At 39.6% G+C, this 17,013-nt stretch overlaps 1 protein-coding gene across 1 annotated transcript in view; it reads right to left on the bottom strand.

Annotated features, from left to right (window-relative positions):
- SLIT3 (slit guidance ligand 3) overlaps positions 1-17,013 on the bottom strand; it is a gene marked incomplete at both ends in the record, with an annotated part of 483,041 nt that overhangs the window by 86,705 nt on the left and 379,323 nt on the right. The window contains 3 exons of the mRNA XM_080353334.1: positions 7,430-7,562; positions 9,724-9,887; positions 14,440-14,583. Of these exons, the coding sequence (XP_080209460.1) occupies positions 7,430-7,562; positions 9,724-9,887; positions 14,440-14,583 (441 nt within the window). The remainder of the gene's footprint in view (positions 1-7,429; positions 7,563-9,723; positions 9,888-14,439; positions 14,584-17,013) is intronic.

Below are 17,013 nucleotides of genomic sequence, written 5' to 3'. Positions count from 1 at the left end.
GTATTTTGCAGTTTTTCTCCACTGAAGAAACAAGAACATTCAGTAACCAAGGGAAGAATCCTGAACAAATATAACATTTTCCAAAAGTTTGCCTGGAAGATAGCACAGGTACTCCAGACCACAGCTGACGTGTGCTAGCAACGAGACATGGGGCTTTTCCTGGTTAGCACAAAATACTGGAGACAGAGCTGGAGTTCTCTTCCTTAACCTTGGCTTTTGGCTGAAACTGCATCCCTGGAAGACACCAAAATAACAAGGCTCCAATGGACATTGACCACTGGGGTCCCATGACACTGCCAAGGTGATTCTCCAGACATCTGCACATCCAACCTTCTCAGCAAGTACTATGGAGGAAGAAAGCACTTCTCCCTCCTCAGCTGAGCATAAAAGATGATATTTCTCTTTCTTACAAGATACTTTGGGGGATTTTTCTTAAGGTAGACATGGGGCAATGCAATTGATGTGGGATGTGGGAAAGACAATTAAGCATAGCCAGGAAATGCAGCCCACAGCCATCGGAACACTGAATGTGCTACCTCCTCTTCTGCAAATATGATCTGATAATCATGTTAAAACTTTTTATCCCACACATACAATTTCATTTTCTTTGGCAACAAACCTCCTTGTTCTGCATTTACTATAGCAAACAACAATAATAATAGATTATTACTGTGCTATATGTTCCCTCTCTACATTAACTGTAACAACACAGAGATATTTGTGTAAACTAAACCCAATAAAATTTTCCCACAAACTTTATTTTTACATCATTTAAAAATAAAATCTATAAACACTAACAGAATTTTTACATAAAACATTTTATTAACTGTCACATGTTATTCTTCCCTACGGCTTCTATTTCAGCATAATGCCCTTTCTGCTGCTTCGGTTCTCTTTTCAACTGAACTCTTCCAACCAAACCTCCCCAGTCCCACGTTTATCCATCCTGCCTGCGCACAGGATCCCAGCAAGGCAGGGTCACCTTAGAGCACGCACTGGAGTCGATCTGGTTCCTGCTTAAAATTAGGCTGGACAACGGAGACTACAGGCTTTTGAATTTTTAACCAAAAGCAAAATCATTCCTTAATGAAAAAAAGCCATTGAACAAATTAATCTCTCCATTCACAAAGGTCACAAGCATCGAGTGACAGTGTTGGACATCAAACAGTTAGCTCTCGCAAAATCGTGACAGCTGCTGTGCTGGTGCAGATTATCACAAACCAGAGCACGGGTTAGTTATGCCACATTAACACCTCCCGTGGATATTCATATTCTGCAAGTGTAAAGTCACTTGCTTCATTTTGACTAAATTTCATATAAATTATTTTGAAAATGGAGTTCCTTGGAGAATTCACACCACACATTATGTAGAAGATCCTCAGAAATCAGTCACATGTGTTACTATTTAAAGAGGGCAAACCATGCCTCATTTCCCCAGCCATGGTTTGCTATGGATGCAATAAGTCATGGGGAGTCTGCACCTTCTCTTTCACCCCAGAAAGTCACAAATCTTAAACCCACGCATGACGGTGTGTTAAGGCTCCAGTGTTTATTCCAAGTGCAAAATCCAAAGGATTTCCAAAGGAAATCAAAAGCAGGTCATGTATTATGTATTTGGAAGCTATATATGATTTTCCTTTAGGAAAGGAGACTGGGCTCTTGCAATGTGTTGAAAACTTTAGAAATATATTTTCAGGATATTCTCCTGTTGATCCCAATATAAAATAGCCTGCAATTTGAACAAAGTGATGATGACTGGCCAGGTTCTTCCCCCCTGTTTTGCTTTCTGGTGCAATCAGAAGTCAAGGGTGCACATTTTAATCCAGTGCTTCATTACTCAGCTAACACAGACCCCCAGAGATAAACTCTACAGAGGATCTGCTTTGAATAGCTTTGGATTTGTACTGCATGCAATTTGATGGTTATACAAATGTGCTAGCAGAAAGCTGCAATACTTATACCAGTGGTACAATTTCTGAACAAATACAATTTTACACGGAAAAATTACTGATTATATGCTTTTCGTACACGCATAAGAACAATTCACCACTGTTAAACCTTTCAGCACATTATACAAAGAGTGGCAATATTTTTCAAGCAAAAGGCATTCATTTTTAAAGCACATTTAAGTGAAAGGAATTTGAAATAATGGGAGCTTTTAGGGCATAAGAGCAAGGCAAGAATCAGGAGGATCTGAGCGGCAACGTTAGAAGAAACCCTTTGCTGCAGGTGAGCTGCTCAGAGTGGGCCAGGGGACATAGTGAGGAACAATTACAGTTACAAAACTCTGTGTAATTATGTATACGTATATATAAACAAATAAATCTGGATGAAGCTACAGACACCCTGCCCAAACAACCCAAGCCATAACAGAACGATGCGGAGGAAAGACTGTATTTTGAATTCTTTTCCCTCCTTATCCAAAGTAAGATGACGTACATGGCATCTGGTATGCAAAGTCATTCTGGCATGAATGAAAAAACTATAGGTCTGATTTTAATGCTCAGAGTCAAGTTATTAATACACAGAGTGAAGAGTGGGTGTCAGCTGCCTTAACACAGACATGCTGACTAGTATCCAAAACAACCTCATTTGCTTCCAGAAGTCTCTAGACTCTATAGTTTAATATAGCAAACTGAGCCTGAAGTCTCAATCATGCCTTATAACCAATAAGCAGTTACCAGAGCCAAAACTGAAAAGAACACGGTCACGCCGCGCTCCGGTTGCCGCAGAAGCCCCAGGGCTCATCCAGCACCTTTCGCACACACTCCCAGCGCATACAGAACATTCAAAACTCTGCATAAAAGATGACAGCTGTTCTTTTTCCAACTTGTCTATTTTTATACTGAAACCACTTGGATTGGAGGTGATATAACCAGCGCAAGGTGCCAAAGCGTCATGTAACAATTTGAATCACTTGGAACCTTTTTTTGCACTGAAATGTCTATTCAGCCATAAAGTCAAGCTCACAGCGGCCATCTGTGCTAGGAGAAGAAACTGGAGAGAGAAATCAGTTCTCAAGCAGTAATTGAAAAGGCATAAAGCCTTCTTTAATTTAATATTTCATATAGAATGTTACATTACAAAAAAAGATGATACTCAACAATTTTATGCACCTCTAAAATTAAGTTTAGTCTTATCTTTTTAATGCAGGTATCCCACATCCTAAAATTTTTAAGCAACTTTCATTTCCTAAAAATGATGATCTAGAAGAGCATTGGATTGTGAAAGATGAAACATATCTGCAAAGCATGAATGTTAAGAGCTTCAATTATAGTTTCTTAGGGAGGAAATAAAATTCAAGTGTGGATCTAGGTACAAAGCTGGATCTTGATCCTTTTTAAGTTTGCCAAATTTAGACTCTGGATTTTCCTGCATTTATACATCAGACAACAGCCTACAGGTTTGACACGCAGAAACATGACTGTGTTTGGCAGAAAATTGAAGGCCCTAAAGTTAGATGTACCTCTCTGAGTGCTAAAGTCACCTTTCCAATATGTACCCACACTTCACCAGTCGCTGAACACCCTATTTGATAGTATTGATACTATTTACTTTTTCTAAACAGATTTGAAATACAGATTTAAGTTGTGTACTTCAGCTGCAACTAAAATATCCTTCTGCAGAACTATCTATTCTCTCAATGGGAGAGTTTTCCTCCGCAGTGAATTAAGCCGGCTGTAAAACCTTTTATGACACAGGACCATATAAGCCTAAGCTTTGGTCTAAATTGTTTCTCTATTTTATTTTCAAAGGAAAATTCACTGAAGTCTGTGTTAGGGGTCAGTGTATGAAGCAGTGCAGATTGCCAGACAAGCAAAAGCATTCTGAAGCAGATGATTTTCATCTGATATCTCACTTCAGAGTTATCCCTTTGATCAACGGCAACCCAGGCACGCTGAAAAATGGCACTAAATTGTTACAATCTTCTACATGCATCATAACTAACTGCTTAGAGCATATTTATTGCATCAGTCTGCACGGCCCAGGTGTGAGCCACTATTTGTAGTTACGAGTCAAGAGAAATCACAAGTGCCTTGGAAGATGGAAAGAAGGGTTGAGATCGGTGGCAAATACCTCCGAGTACACGTGGCAGCAAATGCATGGAAAGCAATTGCCAAAATCATCTTGGCAGCTGGGGATTCAGTTGAATAAAGGTGCCGTGCTAAGGCCAAGGCAGCAAGAGGCAGCAAACCAGAGGTGGGGAATAAAGAGCTAAATGAGTTCAGTGGGATCTCTGTGCTGGTGAGCAGGTCAGCGCTTGGGAAAACTGCAGGGCTGTGAACTGAATGGGCTTGCAGGCCACATGAACCCAAATGGGAGAGAAAACGTTTGTGAGGAGAGAAAGAGACATAGCAAAAGTAATGCAAATATTAATGTGTGTTATTATAAATGGCAAGAAAAATAAACATTAACGATGATGCATGGATGCAGATTTTCCTAACCAACCTATCCGTGCTATCTTATAGCTCAGTGTCATGATAACATTTGGAGTCTAGAGATGACATGATTAGTACATATTTATTCTAAAACACACCACGCTCATTATGTTACAGCTTATGCACATGCCGGCCACATTATTGTCTCCCAATGTTTTTCCCCAGTGCAAAATATTATTTGCTGTAGGTCCATAAAAGCAGCTGGATGCCATCAGATAAGACTTCATTAGAAATAGACTATACTTTTGTTTAAAAAAAAAATAGCATTCACACACAGACATAGTATGTGAAAAAAATAAAGAGCATGGGAAACTTAGTTCATATCGACTGCGGGGAGGAGGAAATAAGAAGAAAGAAGGGAAGCCTAAAACACTAACCAGCAGCGAAGCTAAGTTCCAAACTAGCTCGTTGCATGAACATTTTACTCCTGAACATCTGGACTAGAAAACCGAGTATGTTAAAAAAACCCAAGGCTTCTCTTCAGAGCAAGCAAACAGTGGGAAAAAATGTCAGCAGTACGTAAATATACAGCAAAGGAATTTGGAAGAAACAACATATTTCCCTATTCCCAGGAAATTGTAAGGAGGCTTGCCCATGATGATGGGATTTTGTGAAGGAATCACTGGGAAATAGAAACTTCTTGCATCATCATCCCTCTAAAAAGCCAGGAAACTTAGTGATCTTTTCAACTCTCTTCTAGATGGGAGCCTCCCTGCCAAGGTAATCCCTCCTCCCAAGGGGGGTACAAACCAAACACAGGGATGTCTCCTGTCATTCCAAGCTCTAAATACGAAGGAGATAATGGTTTTCACATGCTTTGTGTATATACAATCCAAAAGAGAAACTCAAGAACAAAGTTGGAAGGAGCAAGCCTATGTCTTCAGTCCACCATGTAATAAAACATTGCTGGTGATCCTTTTTGCTGAGCTTTCATACAGTGAAATCTGACCCAGCGAGGGGTATCATTTTCCCTATGGGCCTGTGCAAGAGGTATGTTCATTTTTTGCACGTTGCTATTTAATACCTGTTACAATGAAACAATTCCTGTTTTAAGACCTCTAAAAGAATGTAAAAGAAGTTCTGAGAAGGTTATATTCAGCTGTAACAGACTGGTTTATCTAGATACACGGCAGTTCTTCCCCTTAAACCATGCTGTCTGGTTTACGAAACACACTGCCGCTTAATAAAACGCACTGCGGCTAATATGCCTTGTGAAGGAATATATCAATAATGGAAGCTTATAAATGTCAAAAAAAATTACTCTAAAATGCTCCCCTGCATCATATCGCCATTCAGGCCTCCTGCAGGGAGGGAGCTGTGGGCTACCAACATTCGTAGCTTCAGTACCTGCAGCTCATCTTTTGGTACAGATACAAATAAGGAGCTCAGTTTATGTTGGTTGAGAAGAGAGTGAGATCAGGACTGAATTTTGAGACAGCTGGGACAGTTTCAAGGTTATATTTGCAGAACATGAAATATTCAGAGCCAGCCAGTCCAAGGCTGACTGTTCTGCTGACACATTTCTGGACCGAAAGCAGAAAGGCAAACTAGAGGCTCGCACAGCCAAGAGGCTCCTACTGAAGAAGACAAGTCACGTCAGCTCCTGTGAACTCAAACTGTTCAGTTCCAGGCTACTGACTCATTTGCCAAGAAACAGCTTAAGAAAGATGGCAGTTTTCGAGAATGTGAGATTAATTTCACTCATTCTGTGAAAGTTATGTTGTCAGTGTATCAGAAAGTATCATTAAAAAAAAATGCAAAATTTAAACCTAAAAATTCCTCAGTGGGGCAGTGACAATCATAGTAACATCTGTGGTATCTTATTGTTGGCAAGTCATATTGGAACGCAATGAAACCTGAACAAGAACAGAGCAGAAACCACCTTGCAGACCTTTTATCACTGACAGCAATATATAAGGGAATACAGGCCTGGACTTGGATTTTAATTCAAACCACAATTAACCATGCCCTGGCTAACAGCGTTCCAAGGATGTGCATTCATTAATGCAAAATTTCCATTGTCACTTGAGTTACGACAGACATCTCAGTACACTTCTCATTCAGCAACAGTCTTGTATTTGACTACACCACTGGTAAAAACAGGGCAAACCCCATCCTCACACTGCAAAGGGAGTAAAAATAAGTGTATCTCATTCATCAGCTGTCTTGTTACTAAATAGTAAAAACACTTCTAGATACTGAAAACCAGCAGAATCAGGTTTTAGTTCATTACAAAATTCAGAGAACTTACCAGCTAACTTAACCAATTATTTTCACATAGAAACGTTGATGACATTGCAGCAAGACTCACCTGGGACAGTTTCAATGAGAACCGAAAGGGAAAACAGCTCAGTATTTCTATTACCAACTGTTTAAGCTAAGCAGTTCTACCAGTGTATTTTCTTTCCATGGAAAGAACCAAAATCCACTGTAAAGTCATAGCAAGGGGTGGACAAAAAGACAACTAGAAAGATGGTTCTCAACTAGGATGAATTTACTTTACAATTTAATCTAATTATCTGTTATTTTAGACATCTCATGAGGTTTGGAGAAAATAATCTATTGTTTGTTTCCACCACTGGCTTTCTTTCATTTTTCCTTTCTTTTTCTCTTTCTTTTTCTTTCTCCTTTTCTTTCCTCAGAGGATAATTAGCTCACAGCTGCATAAGTCAGGAACATGTTTTCATCATCCTTTCAAACTGCCTGTTCTGAGTTTAGGCTGCTCAGAAGCACTGCAGGATTATTTGATACTAATATATGCATTTGTTCCCTACATAGAGAATTAATGGACACAGGGATAAACTCTGTTCCCATTACGGTGCAATGTATTCAGTCAAGGGACAAATAAGTACAAAAATACCTGTCAAAACATATGGAAAGCACCAAAACACCAGTCACTACAAGGCAAAACCCCCAAGGCCCTACAAAGCCTCACTATGATGTAATTTCATGAACTTCTCGTGGAAGGAAACGTGTAAAAGGGAACTTACAGCTCGGTCACGTCTTTGGGAATTCCTTTGGGCAATATCCGCAGCCCTTTGTTGCTGCACCGAACCACCGAGTCCACGCAGGTACACTGGGAAGGACAAGGAGGGGAAAGCAAGCAGCTGCTTTCATCGTTACCTGCACAGGGGGAGAAACAGGGCGTTAGGAAATCAGTTTTACAGCCCGATGTTGTGCGCTTGGAAGATAACTGCTTACGAGGGCCCAGGAGGGACACCCTGGAATCCATGGGGACCATCCCAGGATTTTGAAGTAGATCCAATGCTTTGGATGAACCCAGCTTCTTACAGGTTATTTAGGCAACATGAACAACAGTTCAAAAACTGAATAGCAATATTTTTAAATAAATATTTTTTACTAAGGAGTATCAACTTCTCTGTAATTATGGAAATCGCACAAATATCAGTTACGTGAATCCCAAATCCTTCCCCCCTGCCCCCAAATGCACTAGCTGAAATGGAGAACTTGACCAGAACCCTACCTTTAAACTCATCTAGGCAGATGATATCCACTATCTACTCTGCTTTAACAAGATGGTTTTTTTTAATTCAGCTTTTAGATGTTATTTTTAGATGTTAATTTTAGGTGTTCATTTATCAACTGAGTTGTAAAACCTCATTGTTTTTGACAAGGATAAGCAGGCAAAACCCAAACGGAGCAGCATACTTCCAACTGCTGGCAATCCATCTGCGCACACATAAAAATATCTACTTTCTCCAAAAATGGTTTCAAAGTTCCATAAACAGCAGATTAAATCTTGTAACTGAAGAACAATAGGGTTTCTGCAGAACAAACCAACTCTTTGAAGTGAAAACACATTAAAGCACGGATTTTCCCCAAAAGCAACAGGCTTTGCAAAACATAAGGCAAATGCACGTTGAAGTCTCCCAATGTATGTGGAAGGAAACACTAAGTGGCACGTTCTCTAGATGACAGGGAGAGGAACCGCGCAAGGGCTGGTGAGCAGAGGCAGCCGCAGTCCGCAGACCCGGCGCCGCAGTCCCAGCGCACACGGCAGCTGTCGTCCTGTGCAGCTTGAAAAGAAAGAAATGATGCAAGGCCTAATTGAGACAGATCTGCTGCTTTCTTCTCTCTGCTGGTTGTACCCAAGAGCATTGAGATCAAACAATAAGACTGGAAGTCCTGACACGAGATAACAAAATTACCCATAAATGTATGGGTAGGGGATCGTTTGTATTCAGAGGGATGGAGGAGCATGACCAGCCTGCAGAAGAACAGGGGGAATTTGTTAATTTTTCTCTCCTGCTGAGCTTAATGAGCTTAATGACTGGAAACAGAATTCAAAGGCTTTCATAAACCTGCACAAAAAGCACGTTGCTTCAGCATATTCGATTTTCCCCTGTGCTGTGTTTTACACCCTGCCACCATCTACCTTCCAGTCACCGCCGCTGCCTGAGCGACTGTGTGACAGAGAAAGCTCCCGAGCATGGAATGTCATTTTGTGGACCAGGATATTTCCTCTTCTTTCCTCCTAAACTAAACGCAAACTTCTCTTTAATGACTACACTTGGCTCCCTTGAGCTCTGAGCCCAAGCACCTGGGCCTGTTGCCAGTCTGCTCGACTAGGACAGGAATTAATTTCTACTCTGAGTAGGAAACTTCTGTCACTCTCAGGGTCTCTTTAGAGGTATGACTAACTGCAGCTCCAGCATGTCTGGTCTTAGCAGACAATCACAGCCTACAAGTCAAGTTAGCAGTGCATTCATCAGGCAACTTTTCTCCTTACTATTTTCTCTAAAATCTGCTTGATCGGAAGACAAAGAACCACCTGGAGAATGAAAGAAATGTCAAGATTTTTTTTAAACCTATACGGACCCAGCAAAGCATTAAACATCACTGAGTCATTTCAAATCATACCTAAGCTTTTTGAATTCCCTGTATTCATACCTGTTATTGGTGAAACTCAACAACATCCAAAACTAAAAGACTTTCCAAGCAAGCACTGTTCTCACTGGTATCAGAGTGTTAACTAAGTGTATGAATAAGGAAGTGGGAGGAAGGACCAGGAATATACGAAGCAGAGCATTTGTCCATAATAAATTAATTGTGACATTCAGGTGTAGAGTGTAGAAATTCAGAAACTGGGAATCAAGGATAAAAACAAACTCCTGTTAGGGAACAAGGATCTTCAGTTCTAGACGGCTGTCTTCCTCACCACTAAACTGAAATGTTCACCATGCTGTATTGCTTGATAGGAAGGGAGGTGCTCACAGAGGTGCCAGAATTATCATAAATGCCAAATCAAATGGGATTTTCTTACCATCGCAGGTGAAGTCCTGGACATCTACATCTTGGATTGGAATATCCTTTAAGAAAAAGGGTTTCAAGCAGCGTGGATTTCCACTGACAATTCTCTTCTTCCTCAACCATTTTCCCAGCCAGGCCAAGTGGCAGTTACAGTTAAAGGAGTTGGCCAGCAAATTACTGAAATGGAACGGGACAAAATTGCATGAAACATGAGCGTACAGAAATACTGAGGTAACTACAGAAAGGTGACGGGTTCCAAGTCCAAGTGCCTTCCTGACACGTCTTTCTGTGAGATTCTCCTCTGTTCTGCAGATCAGGGAAGGTCTATGCAGGTTTTACACTACAACTAAGGTTGTAATACAAAAAAGACCCCCAAAACATATATATATATATATGTGTTTATAAGCCCATATGCTCATGCATTTCATTTCTATTTCTTAATAGGCTGTGATCCTTTGAATGCAAGGAGTGTAAGGTGACAGTTATTTGGAGCAATCAAATAACTTGGAATTAGTGCTGAGAACCGTGGAAAAAAACCTTTTTCTGGAGTCCTGTACTTAAACATCTCTCCATTATTTTTGTGTAAGCTTTTTTATGACTTAATTTCAGATGAAGAAAAGAGGCTGATATCCCTGGTATGAAAAAAGAAGGCTATCTTACAAACACAGACAGGGAGAATCAATAGCTCCGGTTTGAGGTTGCCTCAAAGAAAAAAACGAGCTGTCACATTCCCATGTATGGAAAATGAAGTAACTAAACCAACATCATATGTGAATATGTCCAAGAATTATTATTTTGGTAGTACAGAAAAAAAGATAATAATGAAATCGCTAAAGCACAGCAAACCTTAAAGGCAAAAAAATGTAAGGCCTTAAAGAAACAGGCTCTTCAAATGCAGGTGAAATAGCTGAAGACCTTGTAAGTCTTCCCTTGCGACATACTTTTACAAACCTAAACATGTAGCCCAAATCACATTAGGTTTTCAGCCAAGCAATTCCTTCAGAAAACAATAGTGCTGAACACAAAAACATATGGCACAGTTGAGGTGTGGCAGCAAGAAAACAAACCCAAATGAATTCCTAAATTACCCGGGTTCTAGGCCAACCTCACATAGGCACAAAATGATTTACAGCTGTTCTCGGCACTGCAACACAGCACAATGCAATCCCCGTGATAGCCCGGAGCTCTGCGTGGGTAATTACGTAGGGGTCTTGCACATCGCGTAGAGGGAGAAAATTCAGCATAATGTTCAATAATAAAAATACTCAACCTATTTCATGCTGACCAAGGATTCAAAGGCAAGGCTAACTTGCTGTATAAACGTGAGAAAACAGATTACTTAGGAGCTTTCAGACTGAATGTGGAGAAAAGCACTGAAAGCATTATTCTAATTCTAGTTACTTTCTTTTAAAATTGTTTTCCATTTTCTTTAATCCATAATGGGACCACATGCAGGATGCCTTGTATATTTTCCATACTGACATACTTTGGCATGAACAGAGTGTTTAAACCAAATGTTTAAACCTCCAACGCTAAGTGAACCAATGCTTCAAAGGCCATTTGTTCCACTGACGGAGGAGCGTGAGATCATATTCACAGAACAACTTCCGTGACTCAAATCTTTAGAATGAAATAATCCACAATTGGAAACAAACAACAGGTGCACATAATCAGGTTTCTGGAAAAACAGCAGCTCTGAATGTAAAGAACATTTTGCATATCTAGAGAGCATCTTATTGGGACATGTCAAGAACTTTCCGAAACATTCAAATGTTCAATCTACAAAATGCTTCCATTAAAAACAGTAATTATCCCTTTACACAGAGGTGAGATTGCATTGATAATGTGTGACTGCTTGCTAGCTGAGCAGCAATAACTGTCCTCAAACACTCATTTTCTTCTTGGCACACAGAGGTTAACAAATAATCTAAGTTATTAAATCCTTGGATTAGAATTCGGATCGTGCTTTTCTTAGGAACTAAGAAAGAAGTTGTTATATATAAAATGAATACATACAGAAAACAAAAATAAACACAGAAACAAACCTACTGTTTTGAAATTCAAATTAAAAAAAAGGACAACTTTGCCTTGTCATGCATTACACTTCTTCCTGCCATTTTAACAACATCTAAATGTTGTCCTTTGTCCAGCTGTAGAGCAGTGATTTTTTTTGCTTTAAAGCAGTATGAAGTTCATACATGTCCCTACATCCACAGCAAAACTATGATGCACCTTCTGGAAAAAATGCAAGATCAAGGCTCTCTATGAAGTATCACGTGGATAAGAGATTCCCTACTGCACTCGAAAAGCAATTGAAACTCCAGAAAGGCCAATTATTTGCAAAAGCTTTATTTCGGAATCCGGCTATTCAAGTGGAGTTCTCAAATCATCAACAGTAATGTTGGGCAGACAGATTGTTATAAAAATTCATAGTTAGCAATCAGAGTTCCTACATGTAAGAGAGTGATTTAACCACTCAAACAGAAGCAAAGCAGTCACGCTTTTAGCCAAGATGTTGCACTAACATTAAATCCAGAAGTGTTTACTCAAGGACATAGACATATTTTTAAAATCAAAGGGGAATAGAAGTCTTGAGGAGTGAAATATGCATATCCTACTACAAGTGTCTCTTAAAAATTACAAAGGAGCCATAATATTAACTATTTAAATGGATTCTAGTGACCTGTTAGAAAAACATACTGAAACACATTGTTGAAATTAGGCTGAAAATATATCCTGGAGTTCAGGTTAAGTTTATACTAGAATATTGTGTGTCATTCTGATGAACCAGTTATCACTCCGGCATTAGCTCCATGCAGCTATTTTAATAATCATGCAAAACCTGTTCTGCTTGCAAATATGCCCACTTCAAATTAGGATGCTACAGTACCTACTTTGACTACTAACATACAAAACTGCTATTTTTTCACAATAACTTACAAAGGAGATGTTCTTCCTCTATTGAAAACCATTAGTCAGGGCATTGTTTTCAGAGCTGTGTTTTGAGAATATCAATGGGGCTGATTCACAGAGAGTAATAACCAAAGGAGCAATATTTTTTAATGCTGTAAATATGCCAAGATAAAAATGGAAATGTTCAATGTTGTATGAATTTCTGGCTCACATTAATAGATGCAAAAAAAAAAGTCATTACAAATCCTGATTAACTCACAAAGTGTGGGTTGAACAGGAAAGGCAGTCATACGATCTATCTTCAGTAGCGTTGTCATCTAATATATCCACCTACAACAGAGCGCTGCCAGGAAATGGACACAGCTGAATTTTGCATTCATATGTGAAATATTACAATGGCCTTAAATCAATGTCTAAAGAAGTCAGAAGCACGCCTTCTCCCGTCTGCGGATCGAGCATCAAGTGAAAATGCGTCAAAGAACAAACTTCTTCATTAAGACACAGCGAGGAACTCGCTATGATCAACATGATTACAAGTCAGTGCCAAAGCAATCCATTCTAATCAGCAGCAGCTTTAATTGCTGTTGCTAGATATTGTAATAATCTCTATCCACAGTTGAAACAAAAGAAGGAAGTGGGCTACCTGCTAACAAAATATGACAAAGATGCTTCCACATAAACAAGGTAAAGACTTTATAGACTTATTGAGAGAGTCGCAGCTATTCAGGGACTCTTGGAAGGAAGCACGGACACAACTGCGCATGAAAACAGTCAATAAAACCAATCCAGTTGTGTTTTCTTTGCCCATCAAGTTTAAGGAGGCTTTTGGGACTACAAAATGTAAAGGGAAGAAAAGTCTGTGTTCTTTACACTGTGTGGAGCTAATGCCAAAACGAAAACTGATTTGCTGGTGAAAAGTTGTAACAACAAAATGAAAGTGTGAGGAACACAACAGCTGAGATTCAACACTTCTTTCTTCTCCCAAACATGATGGAGAAAGCTTTAACAACCTGAAATGCAATAGCACCAGTAGTTTATTTTGACTGGACAATTCGGATGTATTTTCAGGGCAGTGTGAAGGGAATTAAGCAGACAACCTCCATTAACAGCAACATCAAGGTCCCCATTCACAGCTGGAAACAAAGAGAAGACTTTCTTTCCATATTTATTTGTCTGTACTTTATTACAATGGACACACTACAAAAAACATGTAAATGTATTTAAGAAGCAAGTGAAATACTTCAAAGAAGGCTTGAGAAATATAAGGGAATTATCAGAGAAGCTTAGGTTGGAATTTTCAAATTCACATTAAGTAGGACTGGAGTATTTTGTCCTCTTAGGCTCTTCTGAAAATGTAAGCATTAGCTAGCAGATTTCTTCTGATATTTAACTAATTTAACCGAAACCCGAGAAAGCTGTTCTTAAAAAAATTAGACTCTGCTGACAGTAAAGCAGCTTCGGGGAAATGAGGTGTATGATAAGCTGTGCACTTCTGAGTGTGCAGAGGTTGTTTTAGGTGAGCTTCTGCTGTGCACTGGCTATGGCACTGCAGAACATGCAGTCGTCCTGCCTGACGCTGGCAACCTCAAACATTTGCCAGCCACTCCAGCTAAAGCAATCCAAATATTTTTCTACATCACACCTTGAACACTCCAAACCTGTGATTTCAGCATGATGGGGTTTTCTTTCCCTAAATGAGTTTTTCCATATGTGATCAATAAGTAGTTTGGTTTTGAAACTCAAATGTTGTAAGCTTAAAAGGAAAGCACAGAATAACGGCATCGTGACATGTTTGCACCATAAAAAGATAACTTACATTGTAGACAAAGAGACTAAAGTGCTGAAAGCTCCGGGCGTGATGGTGCTGATGTGATTGTCATACAGAGAAAGCAGCCTCACCGAGCTCAGTCCAGCAAAGGTGTCGTTGTTTATACAGCTGATAGAGTTGCTCCTCAGCATCCTGGAAGGATTAAAACAGAGAATTAGGAACTACTGGAAGGAGGTACAATTTCAGGATAGGAGGTCTTTTATCTAGGGCATCAACAGATGCTTTGGCAAGCACTGTTCTCTATTTTTATTGATTGCTGAAGTACAACACAGCTGGGGGGGGGGCTAAATGCACGTAAATGATCTCATGAATTTCAAACGTGTTTCTTCCACACAACATCAGAGGCTGATGAGAGCTCCACGTCTGAAAGTAGCATGCAATTAAAATTATGACTAGTGGCAAACTTGAAATAAAAACTAAAGGCTTAATTTAGTAAATATCTGAGAGTAAGCATATATGTAATTCAGAGATCAATTGAGAAAGACTGCCAGAAACGTGTGACAGTAACAATGCTATAACAGTTACATTACTACTACTTCTGTTATGGATTATTTTTTTTGTAATCCACACTGCAAAAGTATGGAAGGAAGCAGCATCCTCAGCAGAAATAAAGCCGTAGCTTAGGAAAGATTTCCAGACCCAACACAAGCTCTGAAATGTTGTTATGATCATTAATTGACAAGACAGAAAGCAGTAACCATCCTATAAAATGGTCTTTGCTCAGTGCTCGTACCAGATGAATTAGTGCTGTGTTTTGGAAGATACATCTCTGAGTTGTTATGGTAACAATGAACTCGACGATAAAGCCCAATTAGTCTCAAAGACTGTAGTATCTTGTTTCACTCCATAGCAAAAAAGGCTCATGTGTATTTGTTACACTGCATGCTTATCAGCATCTGCATCAGTAAACATCACTACACAGTTGTAATATTCCTACTTAGGCAAAAAATTATTCCTAATTAAAGCATGCTCCCAAAGATCTATAAAATATACGCAGCTCATGCTGCAGTTCCAGTGAACTGATCCTCCAAACTGAGGAGGGTTCTTTCCTTGGTATCAAATTAATACAATGAACAACGAAAATTCAGACTCCCTTAGCTGTCTGGATTTAAATCTCAGATTGGTATCTGCCAGCTGGCCATTCAGATGCTACATCAATAGATGCTTAAAAAACACCACAGAGATATTAGATACAGCTGGGAAGAAATCCACAATGTAATCAACAAACACTCAGTGTTTAAGAGCTGAACACTGTGTTGCTTTAGCATTACCTGTTCTCTATGTACAGCCGCCACCACAGGCACTGCAGTCTCTACAGTTTTGGTTTGCAACTGGGGTAAAGCTGTGTCAGAAAAGTCACAGGGCACAGAGACACACACCTTACATGGGGAGTATTAACCTGCCTGAAAGCCAGGTCCACAAGCTCTAAAATGAATAGGGTAGTAAATCAGAGAAGTAAGGCCCTTAGTGTCTCAGTAGCAGTAGGAAACATTCTCTCAATTCCGTACGCAAAGTACAGGCAGCAGTACTGCAACATGGGGTGACTGCATTTGGATGCCAATACGTTTTGCACAGCGATTTCTTACATTTCAGGAAACACACGCTCCTTTAAAAACTGGACCATGACTGTGCAGTGCGGTCTCTTGGTAAAAGATCCCAATGTTAATGCTCGGAGAAAGTCAATTAATGCATAGAAATGTAGGTCCCTCAAGCCAAAACCTTTGGTTTCGTATCATGGTTCACCGTGCACCGCGTGACCTTCCTGAAGGAAAACTTATACTGACAGATCTTCACCTCATGCTGTGTATATTTAGACTGCTTTATCAGCTAGGGGGAAATGTAGGTCAGGTCAGCAGGATAGCTTGAATGTTAAGCATCTTTTTATTAAAAAATGCTGAGTTTTGTTTAGGAGCACTGCCACGGGCTGCGTTACAGTATAAAAATTAATTTAGTATCTATGGACAGTATTTTCAAATGCCTTCGTGAAGTGCATACATTAAATTAAAGAACAGATGCCTGTAACCACAGGAAAAAAAAAAAGGAAGAGCAAAAGAAAAGTTCCCTATTCGTCATTACAGTCCTTGAAGTGAAACTTGGATTTCTTTTCAGACTTGAGTAAGGACTGAAGTAATTGTGACATGACACTTTGCAACATAAGTATTTGCTGCTAATGAATAAACTGCAGATTTTAAATTGCATTTTGATTTCCAGAGTCTATTTACTGACAGCATCCTTCCAGCCAAATGCTTGCTTTCTACAGTAGGGAAGACTATGCAGGAGAGGTATTGTTCACATACAGATCATACATATCATCTGGTCTTTTCTGCCACTAGAAGCCTAGTCCCTGGCTGCTTCTCAGAATCATCAATGGGTGAATTAGTTACCATCCTGAAATCTTGTCTATGTTCCTTCTTCCTATAGAACTTTCAACATGAAAATAAATCAGTGTTAGGTACTGTGAGTTTATGTTTCTCAGCCTAGAAAAGGCTCCATAGAGACCTTATTGTGGCCTTTCAGTACTTAAAAGGGATGAAAGATGGGGACAGACTTCTTAGAAGGGTG

The sequence above is a fragment of the Nesoenas mayeri genome, assembly GCF_963082525.1.
Source record: "Nesoenas mayeri genome assembly, chromosome: 14".
NCBI lineage: Eukaryota > Metazoa > Chordata > Aves > Columbiformes > Columbidae > Nesoenas > Nesoenas mayeri.
This window is presented reverse-complemented; position numbering and strand designations above follow the sequence as displayed.